At 39.6% G+C, this 19278-nt stretch overlaps 1 protein-coding gene across 1 annotated transcript in view; it reads right to left on the bottom strand.

The window, feature by feature from the left end:
- Nucleotides 1–19278, bottom strand: part of PHTF2 (putative homeodomain transcription factor 2) — a 57432-nt gene that overhangs the window by 14394 nt on the left and 23760 nt on the right. Inside the window, exons 7-12 of the mRNA XM_064141459.1 lie at nt 15251–15452; nt 12262–12420; nt 8145–8363; nt 5256–5384; nt 3928–4200; nt 1928–2059 (exon numbers count right to left, since the gene is read on the bottom strand). Coding sequence (XP_063997529.1) covers nt 1928–2059; nt 3928–4200; nt 5256–5384; nt 8145–8363; nt 12262–12420; nt 15251–15452 — 1114 coding nt within the window. The remainder of the gene's footprint in view (nt 1–1927; nt 2060–3927; nt 4201–5255; nt 5385–8144; nt 8364–12261; nt 12421–15250; nt 15453–19278) is intronic.

Here is a 19278-nt window from a genome sequence, read left to right as displayed (position 1 = left end):
ATTCAGCTTCCTATGCACCTGCCTCTGATTAAGGTTTGATTGCTTTTTTTCTTAGCTTCATAATTATACAAATGTGTCTAGTGGCATCAAAAAAGATGGAACATACAGATATGGCTGTGAGAAAAGCAGGTCCTCTCCTTGGAAGTGTTCAAGGAAAGGTTGGACAGGGCTTTGAGCAACCTATCCAGTGGAAGGTGTCTTTGCCCAAGGAAAAAGGGTGGAATTAAGTAATCTTTAAGGCCCCTTCCAGCCCAGACCATTCTAAAGAAAGACACTCTCTCCACAGCACTGCTATCATATGCAGCCTTTAAAGCATCAAAACTACATTTTCTTGAGCAAGTCATGCTAGCCTTCTTCCCTCCCATCTAACACCACAGACTACAAGGAAAAAGATGCAAGTGTCACAAACATAAAGTGTAAAGGGTGGCTCTTTTTTACAACCTCTCCAACATATACTTCCATAACAAAAGAGGTGTAAATGCACCAATTCAATTCCTCTTAAAATAATGCATCTTTCAGATTTAATAATATGCTGTACATTAAAAATGTTGCCTGCTTATAGTTTATACCTTACACATTCCCCAGTCTCCACATCATATTTTGGTTTTATGATCCTTTACCCATTTCTTAAAACTCTTGAGAGCAGATTTCATCTAGCCTTCCTTAATTGCTGCTGCAAAGATGCATGGTTGCAGATAAGGGGATTACCACCACTAACAACAGATCAAGCAGGTCCAGAGGAGGGCTACAAAAATGATCAGCGGGCTGGAACACCTCTGCTATGAAGACAGGCTAAGGGAGCTAGGGTTGTTCAGACCAGAAAAGAGAAGGCACCAAGGAGACCTAATAGTGTCCTTCCAGTACCAGAAGGGGACCTCCAAGAAGACTGCAGAGGGACTGTTTCCAAAGGCCTGTAGTGATAGGATGAGGGGCAATGTTTTGAAATTAAAAGATTTAGATTGGATTTTGGGAACAAGTTTGCACTGTGAGAGTGGTAGAACTCTGGAACTGGTTGCTTCGGGAGGTAGTTGAGGCCCCATCCCTGGAAATATCCAAGGTCAAGCTGGACAAGGCTCTGGGCAACCTGATCTAGTGGAGGATATCCCTGCTGAATGCAGGGGGTTTGGGCTAGAAGACTTTCGGTGGTCCCTTCCAACCCAAGGCATTCTATGATTCTGTGATTGTCATTTGCTGAGAGATTGACACCAAAAAATTGGTTCCACAAGAAACCAAATAGGGAAAAATACAGCATCATCTGAGTTTAATTACTCAATGCAGAGAGAAAAACATAAAACAATCAGAAAACCAAACCCAAATACCTCCCTCCTAAATCAAAGCAATGAAACCCAGCCCTAAATTAGATAATGTGGTTCCTTTTGTAAAGAATCATAAAAGTTCTCTGACTTGGAAAGGTCATAAGAGATATAAGATTACTCAAATATGAGCTGAACATAATTTTCAGGTAATACTCAAGTGCAGTTTCTAGCTTCATTTGGCATGTATGGACATACAGCATAAACATGCACATAAAGCTATCTTGCTTCATAAATGCTTTCTGTGTTGTTGACACTGATGGGCCTCTTATAATAAAGTGCTGCCTCTATTATGTTACAAATGGCTGCTTTTACCTATTCACCTGAGACACTTTTCTGCTAACATTAGTAAAACAAGACTCCAGCTCTGAACACACTTCCAAGGTCAATACTACACCTTTGCTTTCTCACTATCTGGCTGCCTGCAGACACTGCCTGCCCAGAGTCACCAACATGAAGCAGGGCAGGGCACACATGCACCAAGAGAGGTAAGTACACCTTAGGAAAAAATTAGCATACCAATCTTCCATGAACAACATACGAGATAGATTGAAGTAGGAACAACACATGAGATATATTGTACTGAATAGTAGCAAAAATACACATTATTTTACCTTCAGATAAGACCTGAGAGAAAGCCACATTTTTATGTTCTGTACTTTCTTCAAACGGAAGTGAGGAACCTCTGATTTTCTTGCCCTTCTGGCAGATGTTAGATGACCAAAAAGTTTGGCAAAAAGTAGCCTCTGCAGAGAAGAGGAAAAAAAAACATGTACTTGAACTGTTAACTGGTGTCCAAGGCCACTAAAAAGAAAGTGGAGAAAAGGCTTAATATGCCAAAGTAATGTGCAATGTACCAGTGCAAATTAATACAGTGCAGAAATAAGAGCAACATTTACTAAAAAGAGGAGACACACGAGAATTCAGGTGTGGATCTGTTGGAAGGTAGGAGAGCCCTGCAGAGGGACCTAGACAGGCTGGATAGGTGGGCAGAAGCCAACGGGATGAGATTTAACAAGGCCCAGTGCAGGGTTCTGCACTTTGGCCACAACAACCCCAAGCAGCACTACAGACTGGGGACAGAGTGGCTGGAAAGCAGCCAGGAGGAAAGGGACCTGGGGGTACTGATAGATAGTTGGCTGAAGATGAGCCAGCAGTGGGCCCAGGTGGCCAAGAGAGCCAATGGCATCCTGGCCTGCATCAGGAACAGTGTGGCCAGTAGGACAAGGGAGGTTATTCTTCCCCTGTACTCACCACTGGTCAGGCCACACCTTGAGTCCTGTGTCCAGTTCTGGGCCATTCAATTCAAGAGAGATGTTGAGGTGCTGGAACATGTCCAGAGAAGGGCGACAAAGCTGGTGAGGGGCCTGGAACACAAACCCTATGAGGAGAGGCTGAGGGAGCTGGGCCTGTTTAGCCTGGAGAAGAGGAGGCTCAGGGGTGACCTCATTGCTGTCTACAACTACCTGAAGGGACATTGTAGCCAGGTGGGGGGTGGCCTCTTCTGCCAGGCAACCAGCAATAGAACAAGGAGACACAGTCTCATGTTGTGCCAGGGGAAGTATAGGCTGGATGTTAGGAGAAAGTTGTTGGCAGAGAGAGTGATTGGCATTGGAATGGGCTGCCCAGGGAGGTGGTGGAGTCACTGTCCCTGGAGGTGTTCAAGAAAAGACTGGATGAGGCACTTAGTGCCATGGTCTAGTTGACTGGCTAGGGCTGGGTGATAGGTTGGACTGGATGATCTTGGAGGTCTCTTCCAACCTGGTTGATTCTATGATTTATGATTCTATGATAAAGAAATCAGCTACGCTTTAAGTTCCTTTCTTCAGATTTCAGTCAATGGATCTGTTATGTTCTTACAATCTGGGAGAAAAATTGAATCTGTTGATCATTTGCATTGGAGAGTGTCTGCATGAGACAAGTTCCTTCCAACGGAAATGATTCTTAGAAGCAGGTTAATTCCTTTCTATTGTATTAAATTACATATTTTGTCTGTAATTTGAGAAAAGGAAATAGAATTATTTTCTTCTGCAAATCAGCAAGTGTCTCTACTCCACAGTTAGTGAGGAATGGATATTGAAAGTCTGTAAGTGTAAACTGGAATAACAAGTACTAAATTAACATGTGTATTCAGATAGCAGTTCCTTCAGTCTCTAGCTGTGGAGACTCTTCTACGAGGAGGCAGGCAGGGCTCTCGACTAGGGTCTGGCCCGAACTGTTTCGAATTAAACTAAAGGTTTTGAATGAAACAGTGGTAGAACAAACTGGAAATGTAGTCTTCTTTCAAGGAAACTTTTTCTCTTCAGGGAAAATTGAGATAAACTGGGATGACTATGAGCTGGGTTAATGCATTGAGCCAGCAATCTGAAATAAAAGATTACAAAGTTTTCCCTCAGAAATGCTCTCCAGGAAAAAAGAGTTAGCTACAGGGACTGTACAGAGACTTCAGTCCATTGCAGCTGAGTCATCTCCTTAACTGTAAGCCCACTGCATTTGTCAGCACTGGCCTATGAATCATAGCATGCTGAATAAAGCAAGTCTGGAATATCCACAAAGTAAATAAACCACAACCAGTAACCCATGAGAATGAAGCCTCTTGGTTTGATATTTTTACCTGCTTATAAGTCCTCTCTGCTACACAGAGCAGAAAAAAGAAAATCCACACCAGAGACACACGGACCACAAAACTGATAACAACCATGGAGAGCACCAGAATGTCTCCGTTTGACCCAAATGCAGTCATGCAGAGCTCAGTGGCAGAATGTGCAGCTAGTTGGTCCAAATCTTTCGCTTGTGAAAGTCGAAAGACAAATGGCATTAAACCCAAGATTAAGGAGATGACATTTCCAAAAATCTGATAACCAATTCCTGGTATGTAGCTGTTCACCTAAAACAAAAAGAAAACAAGGGATAATTTTCTTTTTAGCATTAAGCCAATAAATGAATTATTAATGTCACTCTCTTACAATTACAAAGAGCACTTTATAATCTGGTAAGTTTATTATTAAGAAAAAGGAGCTCCTCAAAGATCACTTAATGTACAAGAACCAAATACAACAAATCAATTAAAAAGCCACCAACACAACGTTGCAGTTAAAAGACTCCAGTGCATATTCTTACATTAAAAATTCACTCATCTCTGAATTAGCAAAGTGTGCCAATCAGATCGTGCTGCTTACAGCCTGCATGTTGTTCCCTATCCATGTTTCATTTTGGGGATGTATGTTTTTTTAAAGGAATCCAAGGATGCACAGTGCAGACATGACTGGAATTCTGCTGTGGTGGCTGTGGCTTTGTTAAGTTTACTTCTGCTGTAGATTGCCTTCAAAACTGTCTCATATCTGAAACATGGTATAGACCTGTAAGCTAAGTTTGTGAATACAAGTTGGCAATAATAAGTATCTACTTGTCAGAAATAGCAACTGTTTCCTGTATTCAAAAAGAAGTCCGAGGCCAAATCAATGCTTGTCTGTTTCCTAAAGAGTACTAGGAAAAAGAAGGGAAGACTAGTGAGACGTCCCACTCATCCTTTTCAAAGTTAGAACTTCCTTTTCCAATCTTAGCTTTGGCATCCAAATAGTCAAACATATATACCTAACCAAACATATTAGCTGTTCATCAGAACGAAGGAGATAAGTGAGAATACCCACAGCATATATCACTTTGGAGCAATAAAACAGACATTGTTTATGCTGGTAAGAACTTAACATCGAAAACACTTTTTATTGTCCTGAAGCTTAAGCTCTGGGGGCTCATTTATCTGTTACTAACAAGTAAATCAGAATGCTGTAAGCCATGGAACAATAATGTCACTAAAAGATACTTAGGGGAAAAGAAAAAAAAAGAAAACAAAAAAAAACCTCTCTACATAAACCAAGCCTATTTTTGGTAGTGGTTAGATTGCTAAATATGATACTTGCATAAAGTGAAAAGAATACTCACTCTGTTCATGATCATACCACTGATTTCAAGCACAGACATGTCTGCTTTCTTGCAGTCATTACCCTCCCATACAATTGCACTGATTTTTTCTAGTCCTGGATTCAAGCTGTGGATCCAAGGCAAATGACTCTGGAGAAGACAAGGAATATATTCCATGAGAGAAGAATCTACTGTCATGCCTACGTCTTTGTCAACAACATGCTGACCAAAAGAAGTGCTTTAAACTGGCACAAATATTGTTACATAGCATCTGCTTCTAATACATGCACTAGTGACATTGCTCAAAATCAGCCACTTCTTTCCCAAGAAATACCTGTCAGTTCAGAGGTCTTACCTTCCCCTTATTTAATTCTCTAATAGTGTTGAGTTACTGTGGTGGAAAATTAATTGGCTTATTTTTTATTTCAACCTATCAGAGAGATATGAAAACAAAGTGTGCTAGTTTGAAGCAGGCTAGAATGTTTTGGTGAGAAGAACTAGATTACAGGCTGTAAAAGGAAAACAATGGTGATGTCTACTTCCCTCATAGGCTTACTGAGATGTATAAAAACATAAGTCAAAATACAGGTAACACACTCGGCATCACTCTCGCTGGGGCTGCTGGCTGAGTTGCATCTCTCTAACCTCACCCTCCATTTTGAGCTAATCCACTTTGCTTCCTACCCCCCCTGGCCGAACCTCCATTCTTCCTTGAGACTGGGGTAAGGTTGAGAGGGGTAGGGGGAAGGTGAAGGGGTGGTTAAAAGCCCCTCCTGGGGACTCAGGTTTCTGGGAGGGGAGTTGTGTTTCTGTATTACCTTTTACCTTGTCTATTTCTGTCTATAACTGTATAGACTGTAAATATCTGCTGGTATATTGTGCTAGCTGTAAATATAAGCTTCACTCATATTTCCAGAGCCAACCGAGTTTAGTCTGGGTGATTTCTATAAGTGTGGGGGGACGGGGAACACCCAAACCATCACACAAAGGTGTCCTTATAAGCCATCTTCAATTTTGTCACATGTTGACTGTAACATTTTATTGCTGTGATGATTATTTTTACCCCTTACATTCTAAAAAGTACTCTTCTCAGGCTGAGTCAAAGGCAACCCATTTTTTCTCTTTGCTTCTAATATTCACAATCCTTGTTATGGATAAAGGCCCCCCAGGCTAACTGCATCTGGCAGGACTCAGGAGTGGTAGAAATCTAATCAACACATGCTGCCAGAAGCCAAGCAATCCCAGCCTAATTTACTGAATGCACTTCTGGCTTGAGGCACCTTTACCCTAAATAAAGCCAAGCAAGAACTGAAGATCTGGAAATGAGTTCTGCTGCAGCCACTTTCTGACTTCACTCAGCTATGTCTCACTCCTCTCTTACCGAGGTGATTAAAAATGATCCCAACTCTGCCTGGTCACCTAACACCATTGTGCATCCAACTAGTGGAATGGGCAGAAATGGGAGGAGCAGGGATAGGGGAGTGATACTGGTGGTTTGTTGTTTTTTTGGGGGTTGTTTTTTTCATTTATCATTGACTACAAATAAAGTTTTTCATTTTATTGTTTGCTTTAGCGGTATTTGTCTATAGTCTTTGTATTCTGCTAAGTAGTCGATTACCTGCTTTTTCTATTGCATGGAAAATTTTGATTTACAGTATGAAAGCAACACAAATTACTAGCTGCAAGACTTTTTAAGAACAGGCTTCCAAGGTCTCCCTCTAGAGGGAGCATCAACACCAGGACCTGAAACTAAGAGGTTCACAGTTTGCAGTCCAACAGAAAAACGGTGACTGCAGAAAATCAGAGTCAGTGCTTACACTACAATTCCATTGCCTGCTTCAGAGCATTTCTTTGCAAACTGGCGGTGCAATAGCAATACACATGACATGCCTACCCGAAAGTGTTTCACATTCTCTCCATCTCCTTACTTTTATAGTTCAAATTACCAACAGTGCATTCTGTGCAACATTAACCCAAGGCAGGCTGCAGCTGCTGTGTTGCCCAACACATACAAACACTTGCAGAAATTACTCCCTGTACACTTGATACAAAATAGTACTACAGAAAGGAAATTAACATATTTGGTTTAAGATAAAAATACAGTATCTAAATAAAGTTTATACATATATAGGTAACATCATATATATATATATATATATACACACACATTGTAGAATTAAATAATAGAATTGTTTTGGTTGGAAGAGACTTTTCAGATCATCAAGTCCAACTCCGAGCCCAGCACTACTAAGCTACCACTGAACCATGTCCCTAAGCACCACATCTATACTTCTTTTAAATCCCTCCAGTGATATTAACTTCATCACTTCCCTGGCCAGCCTGTTTCAAATGCTTTACAACCCTTTTAGTGAAGAAATTTTCCATAATATCCAACCTAAACCTGTCCTAGCACTGCTTGAAGCCATTTCCTCTTGTTCTATCGTGATAACTTGTTACTTATTCCAAGAGATCAATGCCTATCTCCCTACAACAACCTCCTTTCAGGGAGTGGTAGAGCGTAGAAGTCTCTTCTCAGTCTCATTTTTCCCAGACAAACAAGAAAGCTGTCTGGTATTGTCCTCATGGAAGAGTAATTCCATTAGATTTAAAAAACAAAACAACCCAAAAAACCCCCACAACAAAACCCTGAAACTTCTACCACAGAGGAAAATGAAATTAATCACTACTTGGCCTGAAATAGATTAAAATACTCAACTATTTTGTTGTCATTACCTCTTTGACAAATAACTGAGTGTCAGAAATCAAATTTTCCTTAAAAAAAAAAAAATCTATCAAAAATGTGTTACTTTCAATTGATTTGGAGCTTTCTCCCAGACCTTCTGGCATATGATAAAGCTAATAACGAACTTGAGTGTACTGTAACATAATCAAACTTAGCAGATACCAAACCTGGTGAAATGGGTCATCTCTCAATTCTTTCTTCACACATGGATTCACTTGAGGGCTTTCTACATCTGTTTCACTGCTACAGGAAGAGTGGTACTCTGCACAGTGTAAGAGGTACTCCCACAGCACATCTTCAGTTTCCGATTCGGGTCTCGCACTCTCAGAATCTTGTCTAGAGCTTGAACATCGAGAACTGCAGCTAGTACCTGATTTAGGAGTATCCTGAAACCAAAACATGTGTTGGAATTACTGCAGGTTTTCTATTCTGCATTGTTTCCTGACTCAACAGTTGTAGAGTGCAAAGTCAGGTTTTGTTGCCATCAATTATCATCACAAGGAATGACATGTTTATTGAAGGAGTGTCCAAGAGCTTACATCTTTCTAGACACGCTACAAAACAGTAACAGTCCAAGGGCCCTGTTTTTTTGTGGAGTGGGTCACATAGTTAATAGGATTTGGTTCTTCATTGTTATAAGGAAATCACTATTTTACAGATATTTAGAAAACATTAATTTAGTCTTTAAGTTACCAATCCACAGACTCCAAGGATATCTCAAATTTCTGATTTTATAAGCTATAAATTAAGCCTCTTTTAAAACATTTTACCATTTCTTTCCTGCAGTGGAAATGTGAAGGACACAAGTGGAGCTTAGAGACACATACAAGTGTGAAGTTGCAATACAGACATGTGACTGAGTGTGACAAAAGCATCATTCACAAACTATTTTCAATTAATTTGACATCTTGATTTTCTCGTTGTTAGTCTTCAAGTATTTCAGCTACTTATTAACTTGTCCGTACAGTAAGGAATTCTTTCTCTAGAAAGAACAAGGCCCTGGAAAAAGAAGGGATGGATATTTCTAGTGGAGACAACTAGTTCTAGAAGAATGCTTGTTATGTTTCAGTAGTACATTCCTAAAGCTAAGAGCCTGTGATAAAAGAGGAATTAACTCTCTGTCTCCTACAAATCACAACCCCCTGAGTTACTACTAACAGACCTTCTCTAAGACAGAAGGAGTTTGTTTGAAGACAGCTATGCATCTGGGGTAAAGAGGGAAAACAAGCAAAGCACCACATAGCTAATGATAGGTGTATGTGCAGTCTGCATAGTCATACACAGGATTTTAATGATTTTAAACAAAGTGTACTTGAGAAAGCACTTCAAAGTTCAAATTTTATCTGTATCATAGAATGGCTTAGAATAGAAAGGACCTTAGAGATCATCTACTCCAATCTCCCTGCCATGGGCAGGGACAGCTCTCAGCTAGACTTGGCTGCAGAAAGCCTCATCCAACCTGGCCTTGAACACCCTCCATGGGAGGCATCCACAACCTCTCAGTGTAGCCTTTTTTTCAGAGTCTCACCATACTCATAGTGAAAAGCTTCCTAAGATCCAGCCTAAACCTGCTCTCTCTCAGCTTCAAACCATTTCCTCATCCTATCTCTAGATAACCACAATGGAAAGTCTTTCTCTAGCTTTCCTGTAGGATCCCTTTAGATATTGGAAGGCAGCTCTGAGTCTTCTCTCCTCTCAGCTAAAAAGATAAAGAAAAATATTAACTGATCTCTCTTTGAAATAAGAAAGCAGAGCTTTAAACTACTTTCTACAGTAAGCAGAATCCCTTTTCTGCAAGGCTGGTAGACAGTCTTAAAAGCATCCCACTTATTGTCATCCTCTGGTAATTTCTCTTTCCTCTTAAAAATTTATTCCTTTCCACTAGTTTCTCTTGAGAACATACACAATATTTTACACTGAAAAAAATATTCAAGCATTATTTCAGCAGACCTACAAATGCAATACAATTTGTAGTGCATTACTGTCTGAAAAAAAAAAGTTTTGTAAGTTTTATTCATCTTGAAAATCTTGCTTCGTGTTTCTATGTAAACAATCCTGAAAGAAACAGAAAAAATGTCTGAACATTAATACCCTCTCTTTAAAAAAGTCACAGAAAACATCAATGCAGAAAGAGTGCACTCTCTTGTTTTTCCTTAATGAAAAAGAGAATCAAAATTTATAGAGGGCAGTCACTAAGTATCATTGAATCCTGATGCTAGTAAAGTAAGAACATTAAAAAAGCTTCATCAAACAGCAATTAAAGTTAACAAGCAAACATGAAAATGAAAGAAAACGTGGGACAGAATTTGAGTATATCCACTGACTTCACTAATATATATTTTTAACACAAAGAAAGCTTTCACAGATTTGAAAACTATTGTTTAATTTTGTTTGTAAAGGTGTGGGGGAGGCAAGTTAGCAACAAAAACAAAAGGCTTCCTCTTACATGGTATCAGTCAGATAAGTAAATGGGGAAGAGGTGTAAAATAGAACTGACAGGCTACACAGAGCTAATTTAGTCTCTTCAGTTTCTGAAGATATCTGCACAGCCCTCATTAGCTCTGAAGAACTCTATGGAGGAGAAAACTATTTCAGCTGAAAAAAAATTCACTGCAATCATGTCTTTCTGCTTCCTCTTGTCAAGTACCACCAGCTGCACAAGTACACAGTCAAGTGACATCTTCTGTAATACAAAATGAGCAGCTAAAACTATTGACCTGTTCAGTTGTCACAGACCAAACATGTGTAAGACATCAATCAATTCAAGTAGCTTCCTGGAGATTCTTAACCAAAGTCTGAGGCACATAAATGAAAGAACAGAACATGTTTGCATGTTTTCATGCAAAGTATCAACTTAAGACTTTGCAGTTGTCATCAGAGAAAGCAATTCCTGAACCCTTTTAAGGAGGTGATTCTTACATCAAATGGAAAGTCTGTTCATGAGGCTCTGCCAGTTAAACCCATCAGGAAAGACTTTTGTCAGAGCTGAAATGGCTCTTTGCAATCTTTTCCTCATGGTTCTAGTAAAAAAAAAAAAAAAAAGGCAACACAGCCTTTCAAAGCAACCTTCCATATATCTATTAAGTTCTATACCATTACCAAAAATGAGCATGATTTCTTCTAAATTAGAAATAAATTAAATTCTCAAAAATATATCCCTTTCTCTTCCAAGGTAACATAGCCCTTTTTCTTCCCATGTAAGAGTCCTTAATCTTAAGGACTGCTAATATTCTATCTATGACTTCCCCCTTTTCTAAGCTATGACATCACTAAGTCTCTTTAAATGTTTTTATTTTTATGTATTTACAATTTTGTTGAGATTTCATGACAATATTAGAAATGCCTGTTTCTACACACAACATGAGAAAATGAGAATTCAGAGGCAGACTCAATCAGGTTTCTTCCCAAAAAAAGGATGGTGAATCTCAAACGCTACATGGAGTGAAACACCACCAATAGCGTGATGAGTTTGCATATTGTCACTTCTTGCTGCTTCTGTAACAAATCTGTTTTCCAGAGGAGGTAACAGTATCACAGTATCATCAGGGTTGGAAGAGACCTCACAGATCATCAAGTCCAACCCTTTACCACAGAGCTCAAGGCTAGACCATGGCACCAAGTGCCACGTCCAACCTTGCCTTGAACTGCCCCAGGGACGGCAACTCCACCACCTCCCCGGGCAGCCCATTCCAGTGTCCAATGACTCTCTCAGTGAAGAACTTTCTCCTCACCTCGAGCCTAAATTTCCCCTGGCACAGCCTGAGGCTGTGTCCTCTCGTTCTGGTGCTGGCCACCTGAGAGAAAAGAGCAACCTCCTCCTGGCCACAACCACCCCTCAGGTAGTTGTAGACAGCAATAAGGTCACCCCTGAGCCTCCTCTTCTCCAGGCTAAACAATCCCAGCTCCCTCAGCCTCTCCTCGTAGGGCTTGTGCTCAAGGCCTCTCACCAGCCTCATCGCCCTTCTCTGGACACGCTCAAGCATCTCAACATCCCTTCTAAACATGTGTCAAATGACAACAACAGAGTTCATAACCTGATGGGAGATGTATAAAATACATTTTAGGCTCCCAAAAACAAATTGAAAGCTAAGATGAAGCTCAAACAAACAAAAAACTTCTCAAAATCAAAATGCCATCATTAAAAAAAACCCTGTCCCCTACTGTATATACTTCAAAACAGCAGACTGCTAAAATCTAAGACAGAAGAGAAAAAAAATTAAGGAAAATGCTTTTATTCAAAACAAACTAAGAGGGTTCAACAGCTCCCAGAGAAGCAGAACATACCTCCAGAGGATAGTGTTTCTTATAATGGTGAGATTTCCTGTTTCGAAGGGTGCAGTCACTAGATGTGCGTTCTACACTGCGCCGTATGGAATATCCAGTTTCAGGCCCATCCTCACTAGAAACTTCATCTGATAAATTTGTTGCAGTCCTGTGAATATCCTAGTGCAAGAAATACAGTGTAAGACACACACTCATATTGACTACATCTTGTTCTTCAACAACTGACATTAAATCTCTTTCTGCAGCAGTATTATCTGTGCTCAATTAAATCAGATATTGATGCATTTCCAATTGCCCAATTGAAGTGATACAGCAGAATTATAAAACAGAAATTGTACTATCAAAGTAAACATTTCTCAGATGATGAGAAGCTGCTTCACATTATCCTAAGGAACAAGTCATAGAATCAGAGGATTGCCTGGCTGGAAAGGACCTTAAGATGATTGAGTTCAACTGTACTCAACATCTCCCTGTACACAATCATTAGACCATTCTACATCCTAACTTCAAATGCAGTCTTTTCTAAGGAAGCCTTAGAGGCAATGTATCCAGAAGATCAAAAATCACCCCCCAAAACAAACAAACAAACAAAAAAAAAAAGAAAAACACACAAAGAAAGAAAGAAAAAGTGATAGCAAATACTATAACATTGAATTAGCAACACATGCATTACAAAGTTAACTTCTACTCTTCCTTGAACAATAACATGCTACAGATTGCATGTAGAATAGTGAGTGCCACAGGTCGATTACCATGGCTATTAGGGTAAGAGACAGGGAGAAAGCTTGATGCAAGCAAGTTCCAGTTTATTGCACCCCAAGCATGGGCTTATATACTTTCTATCAGAAGGCTACATAAGAAGGTTACAAATCATGTTAGACTCTAACTGGTTACATACATTTGCATTAGGATTACACACTAATTGCTAGGATACATTAGTTACGTATTTCTGACCTTCTAACAAGACACAATAACTTTTCTTAACAAAGCTATATTATCTAGTCCTTCAGAGGATATGTCAACTTAATCCTAAGGAGACAGTTATGGCGTCTAGGTAAGAAAACAGGCACCAAGCTGTACCAAGCTGTGAAGGCCATAAAGCAATCAGATTAGACTTGAGGCCTCTTATTTTACACAGACCACATTCCTTTCAGAGGCACTTTGATCCTACACTTTCACCCAGCTCAGTGGTCTGCTTTCAAGCCCATGGTTTGTGCTTCAGTGTACCAAATTCAGACATTTCTATAGAATCACTACATGAAACATTACTATACTCAACAAGTGAGATCACTAATTTATTCCACTCTGTATTTCCCTAATTCCAATCTAAAGTAGCCCTTACAGTAAGAAAAAACAGGCAGAAAAGGATCATTCAGCTTTCACAATCTATTTTGTACATTCTCACTTATTAGATCACCAGACAGGATTCTGTAAAGTTGGAATCTTTCTGTCAGTGAAATGCTAAAATGAGAAAAATAGCTGAGCTATTCTTCCTGAAAGCGAATCCTTTTCCCCCCTCTGCAACTCAGACATCATTCTCTTGCCCACCACAAACAGTCTTCTGAAATGCTTGAAGGTCAGGTCCTTTCACTATTTTATCAGTCAAATTGCAAAGATAAAGAGGGACAGACAGAACAGTTTGGGCTGTCCTATCTACTATCTTCTGCAGTAACACCAAAATGTATTGGTTTTGGAGAAGAGACAAGAAAGAGAGAAAAGAGAAGCCTTATTTTAGCCACTGCCAGCCTCTTGAATGTGTGCACTCACCAAGGAATTTAAACATACACATCATCTCATCCATTCTATCAAATAAACTTAAAACGCTTCCATTAACTTTTTCCTTAAATTCCTTGATTTGTTAAATTTCATCAAGGACACAAAATGCTTGGAACTGATGAAGTGAACCTCAGTTGCCATCCCCGATGAGAAATCACCTCTTGCAGAGCAGAAGTGTGAAGATTTTGCCCTGAGATGAACTTTCACCACCTTCATTCTGACTTAACTATACAGCTCTATGAAATATTCTTGCTAAGAAATCCACAAAGAATGCCTTTCCTTTATAAAAATGTGTACTTGAGGATTTGCAGTAGAGTAACCTATTCCTTTGCTGTTACCATGGAAAATTCCTTGCTATGATTGATCACCGATGGTAAATACTAGTGGGGGAGAGTCCCATTATAGACTCTTGTCTACTTCAGTAAGAGCCATATTATGCTTTCCTCATCTTCTACAGAGATTAAAAAAATAACAGATTATTCACAAGCAAATATTCAGGATGAACTCAGGATTACAAATTGTCAGCAAACCAAAATTTGTACTGTTTTAGCACAGAGATAGGCCTTTGCTCAGAGTATCAAAGAGGCAGGGAAAGAGACAGTGTGTTTAGCTGGTGTGGAAAAGAAAACACAGATAAAAGCACTGAAATACAGAATCATAGAGTCAGGTTAGAAGGGGCCTCAGAGATCATCTATTTCAAACTCTGTGCCATGGGCAGGGACATCTCTCAACTAGACTTGGCTGCTCAAGGCCTCATCCAACTTGGCCTTGAACACCCCCAGTCAGGAGGCATCCACAACCTCCCTGCACAGCCTGTTCCAGAGTCTCATCAACCTCACACTGAAGAGCTTCTTCTTAAGATCCAGTCTAAACCTACTCTGCCTCAGCTTCAAACCATTCCTATTTGTTCTGTCTCTAGATATCCATAAGAAAAGTCCCTCACCATCCTTCCTGTAGGATCCCTTCAGGTATTGGAATGATAAAGAATGCTTAGATGTCAGTAAGGATCCTCTGATAAGAAAAGGGGAAGGCAAGGAATATTAAAATGAAATAAGACTTAATATAATTTTTGGCCCCAGGACTGTAAGCCTAATTTCATTTTGAAAACATTTTAAAGGATAAAAGTAGGTAAGAATTAATCAAAACCGCCACAAATATACAGCTCATACATCATTTGACAACTCCTGCTCTGAGAGCCACGAAGCAGACTTACTTTGTGATGACTGTGATTGTTGAAGGCATCTCTCACTGCTGCCGTGCTCCACCCTGAGTCCTCTGGCTTAATCACTTCACACCGACGTTCCTGGTTCTGCATACATTCTTCACTGCTTTTACCTGTCTTTTTCCCATCAAGGGACACGTAGCCATTATCAGTCTCAGTGGATTTATCTATTGAGTTTTTTGCTTTCTTAGATCTATATTTGAAACAAATATATGTATCAAACGAATGATTCATTTTTCCCCCAGTTTAAATCTAGCTTATCTCTTTCAACTCATTTTAATTTTACTACTAAGATGACCACAAACTATTAACATCAGCATGTGATGCAATATGTGCAACTGTTTCATCTTCTAAATAACACCCACTACCCTTTCCTAAAATTGTTACAAAAGGAACTGTCAAGGGTCTGAAAGAAAATTTTATCATTAGCTACTGGAAGAGGAGAAAAGAAAAGGAATGTTTTAAAGCTAAATCTTTACAAACACTTTGACAAGAGAAGAACCACAAGCCTCAAATGTAAATGAGAAGGTTCTCCATCAGTGTGTGCTATAAGTTTCTTTAAGTGATGTTACTTCAGAGCAAGCACACCAGTTCCCAAAGCTGCAAGCCAGCATGCTGTTCAGTATTCTGCACACAGATATTTTTGTTCTTGTTTTAAATACACTCTGCCTATTGACAACTCTGTGCAACTAAATCATAGAATGGTTTGGGTTGGAAAAGACCTTTCAAATCAAAAGGTTCCCTAACGCTACCAGGTGCTAAACCACATCTCTCAGCATCACATCTGCACCTTTGTAAACACCTCCTGAGATGGGATTCAACCATGTCCCTTAGCAGTCTGCTCTAGTATTTACGAGCCCTTTCAATTCAGAATTTTCTTCTAATGTCTAACCTAAATGTCCCCTAGCGTAACTTGAGACCACTTCCTGCCATCCTATCACTTGTTACTTGGGAGAGGAGACCAACCCCACCTGACTACAACCCCCTTCAAGGCACTTACAATGAGGTCTCCCCTCATCTACTTCTTCTCCAGATTAAACAACCCCAGACTTTCAGCTGCTCCTCACTAGAACTGTTAAGCAATTTGCCTTTTTCTGCATTATCCAGTAACACTTCAGCAATGTATTTGAACTCAAATCACTTATTAAGCCAGTTTTTGAATTATGAAAGAAGTTTATGAATTATGCTTCAGTACAATTCTTAAGACCAATGAATAACCAGTCCTACTGACAGTCTTCCACAACATTCTCTAGACCTCAAGGCCCTTACTTAGTCAACAGATGTACCAGCAAGAATTACTAATGTTAGAAAACTAATAATAATAGAAATAGAATATTCTGTTCTAGAAATAGAAAACTAATAAAAATAACTAATGTTAGAAAAGTGCTTTCTCAAAGCAAATATTTGGATGATTACACTTCCGAATTAGAAAGTGCAGGCAATGAAGGAATGAAAAGGAATAGCAGCTTGATGCCTTAACAATAAAGACTGCTTTAAGTCCCTGAATAAGCTTCTGTATTCTCCAAGTAAAGAGCATGGCAAAGAACTGCAAAAATTAATGTAGATATTGTAATTATTAGAGTCTGGGTTTCAGATTCCAAGAATGCTTCTAGGTGGTAAAAAAGTGTTACAAATCAAGTTTTTATTAAAAAGCCAGACAGTGGGCATAGGCCAAAAAACTGTCAAAACTTTGTTTTGCTTGTGCTCCTCTGAGAGAATTTGCACTGCCTTTCTCTTTAAGGAGCCAAGCATTCTGTGAGAGCTTGGATTACACAGCAGCAGATTAAATTCCTCTCTAATATATACATCAAACAAACTGAGAGAGCTGGGATAGTCACATCACATTCCTCCCAAGGTAGTGTACTCCACAAATACAGGGGCAACCTGAACACACACAAAAAAAACCAAATCAGCTAGGAAGAGATGGATGAAATGGAAAAATCCGAAAAAGAGTAATTTCTCTGATGGAATGGAGAAAAAACAACGAAGAGACAATGATGCTAAGATGTTTCATCCTTCTTTCCCATTTTAAATCTCATTCCACCTTCTCTTGCCCATTCCTAGTAAAAAGCCAACAGCATTTTTTATTTTTCCAACTTTTGTTTTAACAGACCAAAGCAGCTGCTGCTCCGCTTCTTTCATGGGAAGCTCTTTTAGCAAGCTATAGGACTCACCTACTATTCCCTGACATACTGCCAAAATTCTTTGTCAGCTTTATTTCTGAGGACAAGCCCAACAGAAACACTTTCTGTAGTTATTATGTATTAGCATAGATGATTTTTTTTTTTATTACAAGTGTACAAATGTAAAGAAACTAGAAGATACTTTAGCCTGTGTTTTGTGGTGGAGTAGCTGTTGGTGAGCCTTCTGCTTACAGGTTACCAGTGTGCTAGCTGATACAGAGAGTTTTAATTTTCGAGGATATCTCAAACATTATTGAGGCTTTGGGCAAAAAGGTCGAACTATCAACAGTAAACACATTAGGACTTCATCTCTGTCATTTCATAATGTCATTATTTGATTAACTTAAAGATAAGACTACTGAAGAAAGTGATTCCTAGAAGGCCTTAGGTTGGAAGATACCTCAGAGATCATCTACCCATTGCCCTTTCATGGGCAGCAACACCTCTCAACTAGACTTGCCTGCTTAAGGCCTCATCCAACCTGACCTTGAACACACCCAGGGAGGAGGCATCCACACCCTCCCTGGAAAATCTATTCCAAAGTCTCACCACCCTCTAACTGAAGAACTTTTTCCTAAGATCCAGTCTAACCTACTCTCCCTCAGCTTTAAACCATTTTCCCTTGTCCTGTCTCTAGACACCCTCATGAAAAGTCCATCTCCAAACTTCTTGTAATGTGCTTACCTAAAGAGCTTCAAAATACATTTTAAGAAACAAGACAGGTACAGCTTTGCTGTAAGATTTTCTCCAGCTACATCAGCAGGTAAATCAGTCAATGTACGCTACACTTTTTCTGCTTTTGCATTGCCTGCCTCACTGTGCTGACAAAACCGCTTGCATTATCATGACAAAAACTGCATGAAGAAACTGATCTGCATGATCTCCTATGGAGAAAAAAGGTTATTTTTCAGCTGGGCAAATTTCTGACATGGTTTGCAAGGCTCCAGACACACCAACAACTCTGTCTTTGCAACTGAAGGGGTAATGACCGACTCCTGGCTACTTACAGCATTCTCAGCCACTCTGTGCTCTTTCTCCTTTGAAGATGCTGTATACACTAAGCAGTCAACACTAAGCTTAACATCTCTATATATACAAACTACCCCTCAAGATGGTTTAAACGAGTCATAAGAGCACATCTCATACAGCCCTTCTCAACTGAACACACTTACCCCAGTACAAAGTAAGGAAAGAATACGAGCCTTCCAACACTCCTTTTATTGCAGATCATAATCTTCAATGAATGGAAAACATTCCAAAGTGTACAAGATTACACTCCAAACATACCATAAATTAATATACACAGACCCAAAGAACTACATCTTGTCAAAACCAGCTTCACCTACACAGAGAAAGTCAAATGAACTCTCTTCACCAAGTCACAGAAACATACCAGTTGAAAAAGACTCTCACAATCATCAAGTCCAACCGTTATCCCTATGCTACAAAGTTCACCCTTAAACCATATCCTCAAGCACCGCATTCAAACGACTTTTGAATACATCCACAGTTGGTGACTCAACCACCTCCCTGGGCAGCCCATTCCAACGCCTGACCACTCTTTCTGTGAAAAAAATGTTTCCTAATATCCAGTCTAAACCTATCCAGTAGCAGCTTGAGGCCATTCCCTCTTGTTCTATGACTATATACCTGTGAGAAGAGACCAGCAGCAGCCTCTCCACTATGCCCTTTCATGCAGCTGTAGACAGCTCTTCCTGCAATATTTTTAACCACTTTTTAAAACTCTTGACTTTTAACTAGGTATTCCCAGAATGCAACATAATAAGCTTTCCCAGTGGTTAAGAGCACATACCACAAGTGACAGACATGTTAGTG

This window comes from Pogoniulus pusillus, chromosome 4 (assembly GCF_015220805.1).
Source record: "Pogoniulus pusillus isolate bPogPus1 chromosome 4, bPogPus1.pri, whole genome shotgun sequence".
Classification (NCBI taxonomy): Eukaryota; Metazoa; Chordata; class Aves; order Piciformes; family Lybiidae; genus Pogoniulus; species Pogoniulus pusillus.
The sequence above is the reverse complement of the archived record's forward strand: the minus strand, read 5'-3'. Positions and strand labels throughout refer to the sequence as shown.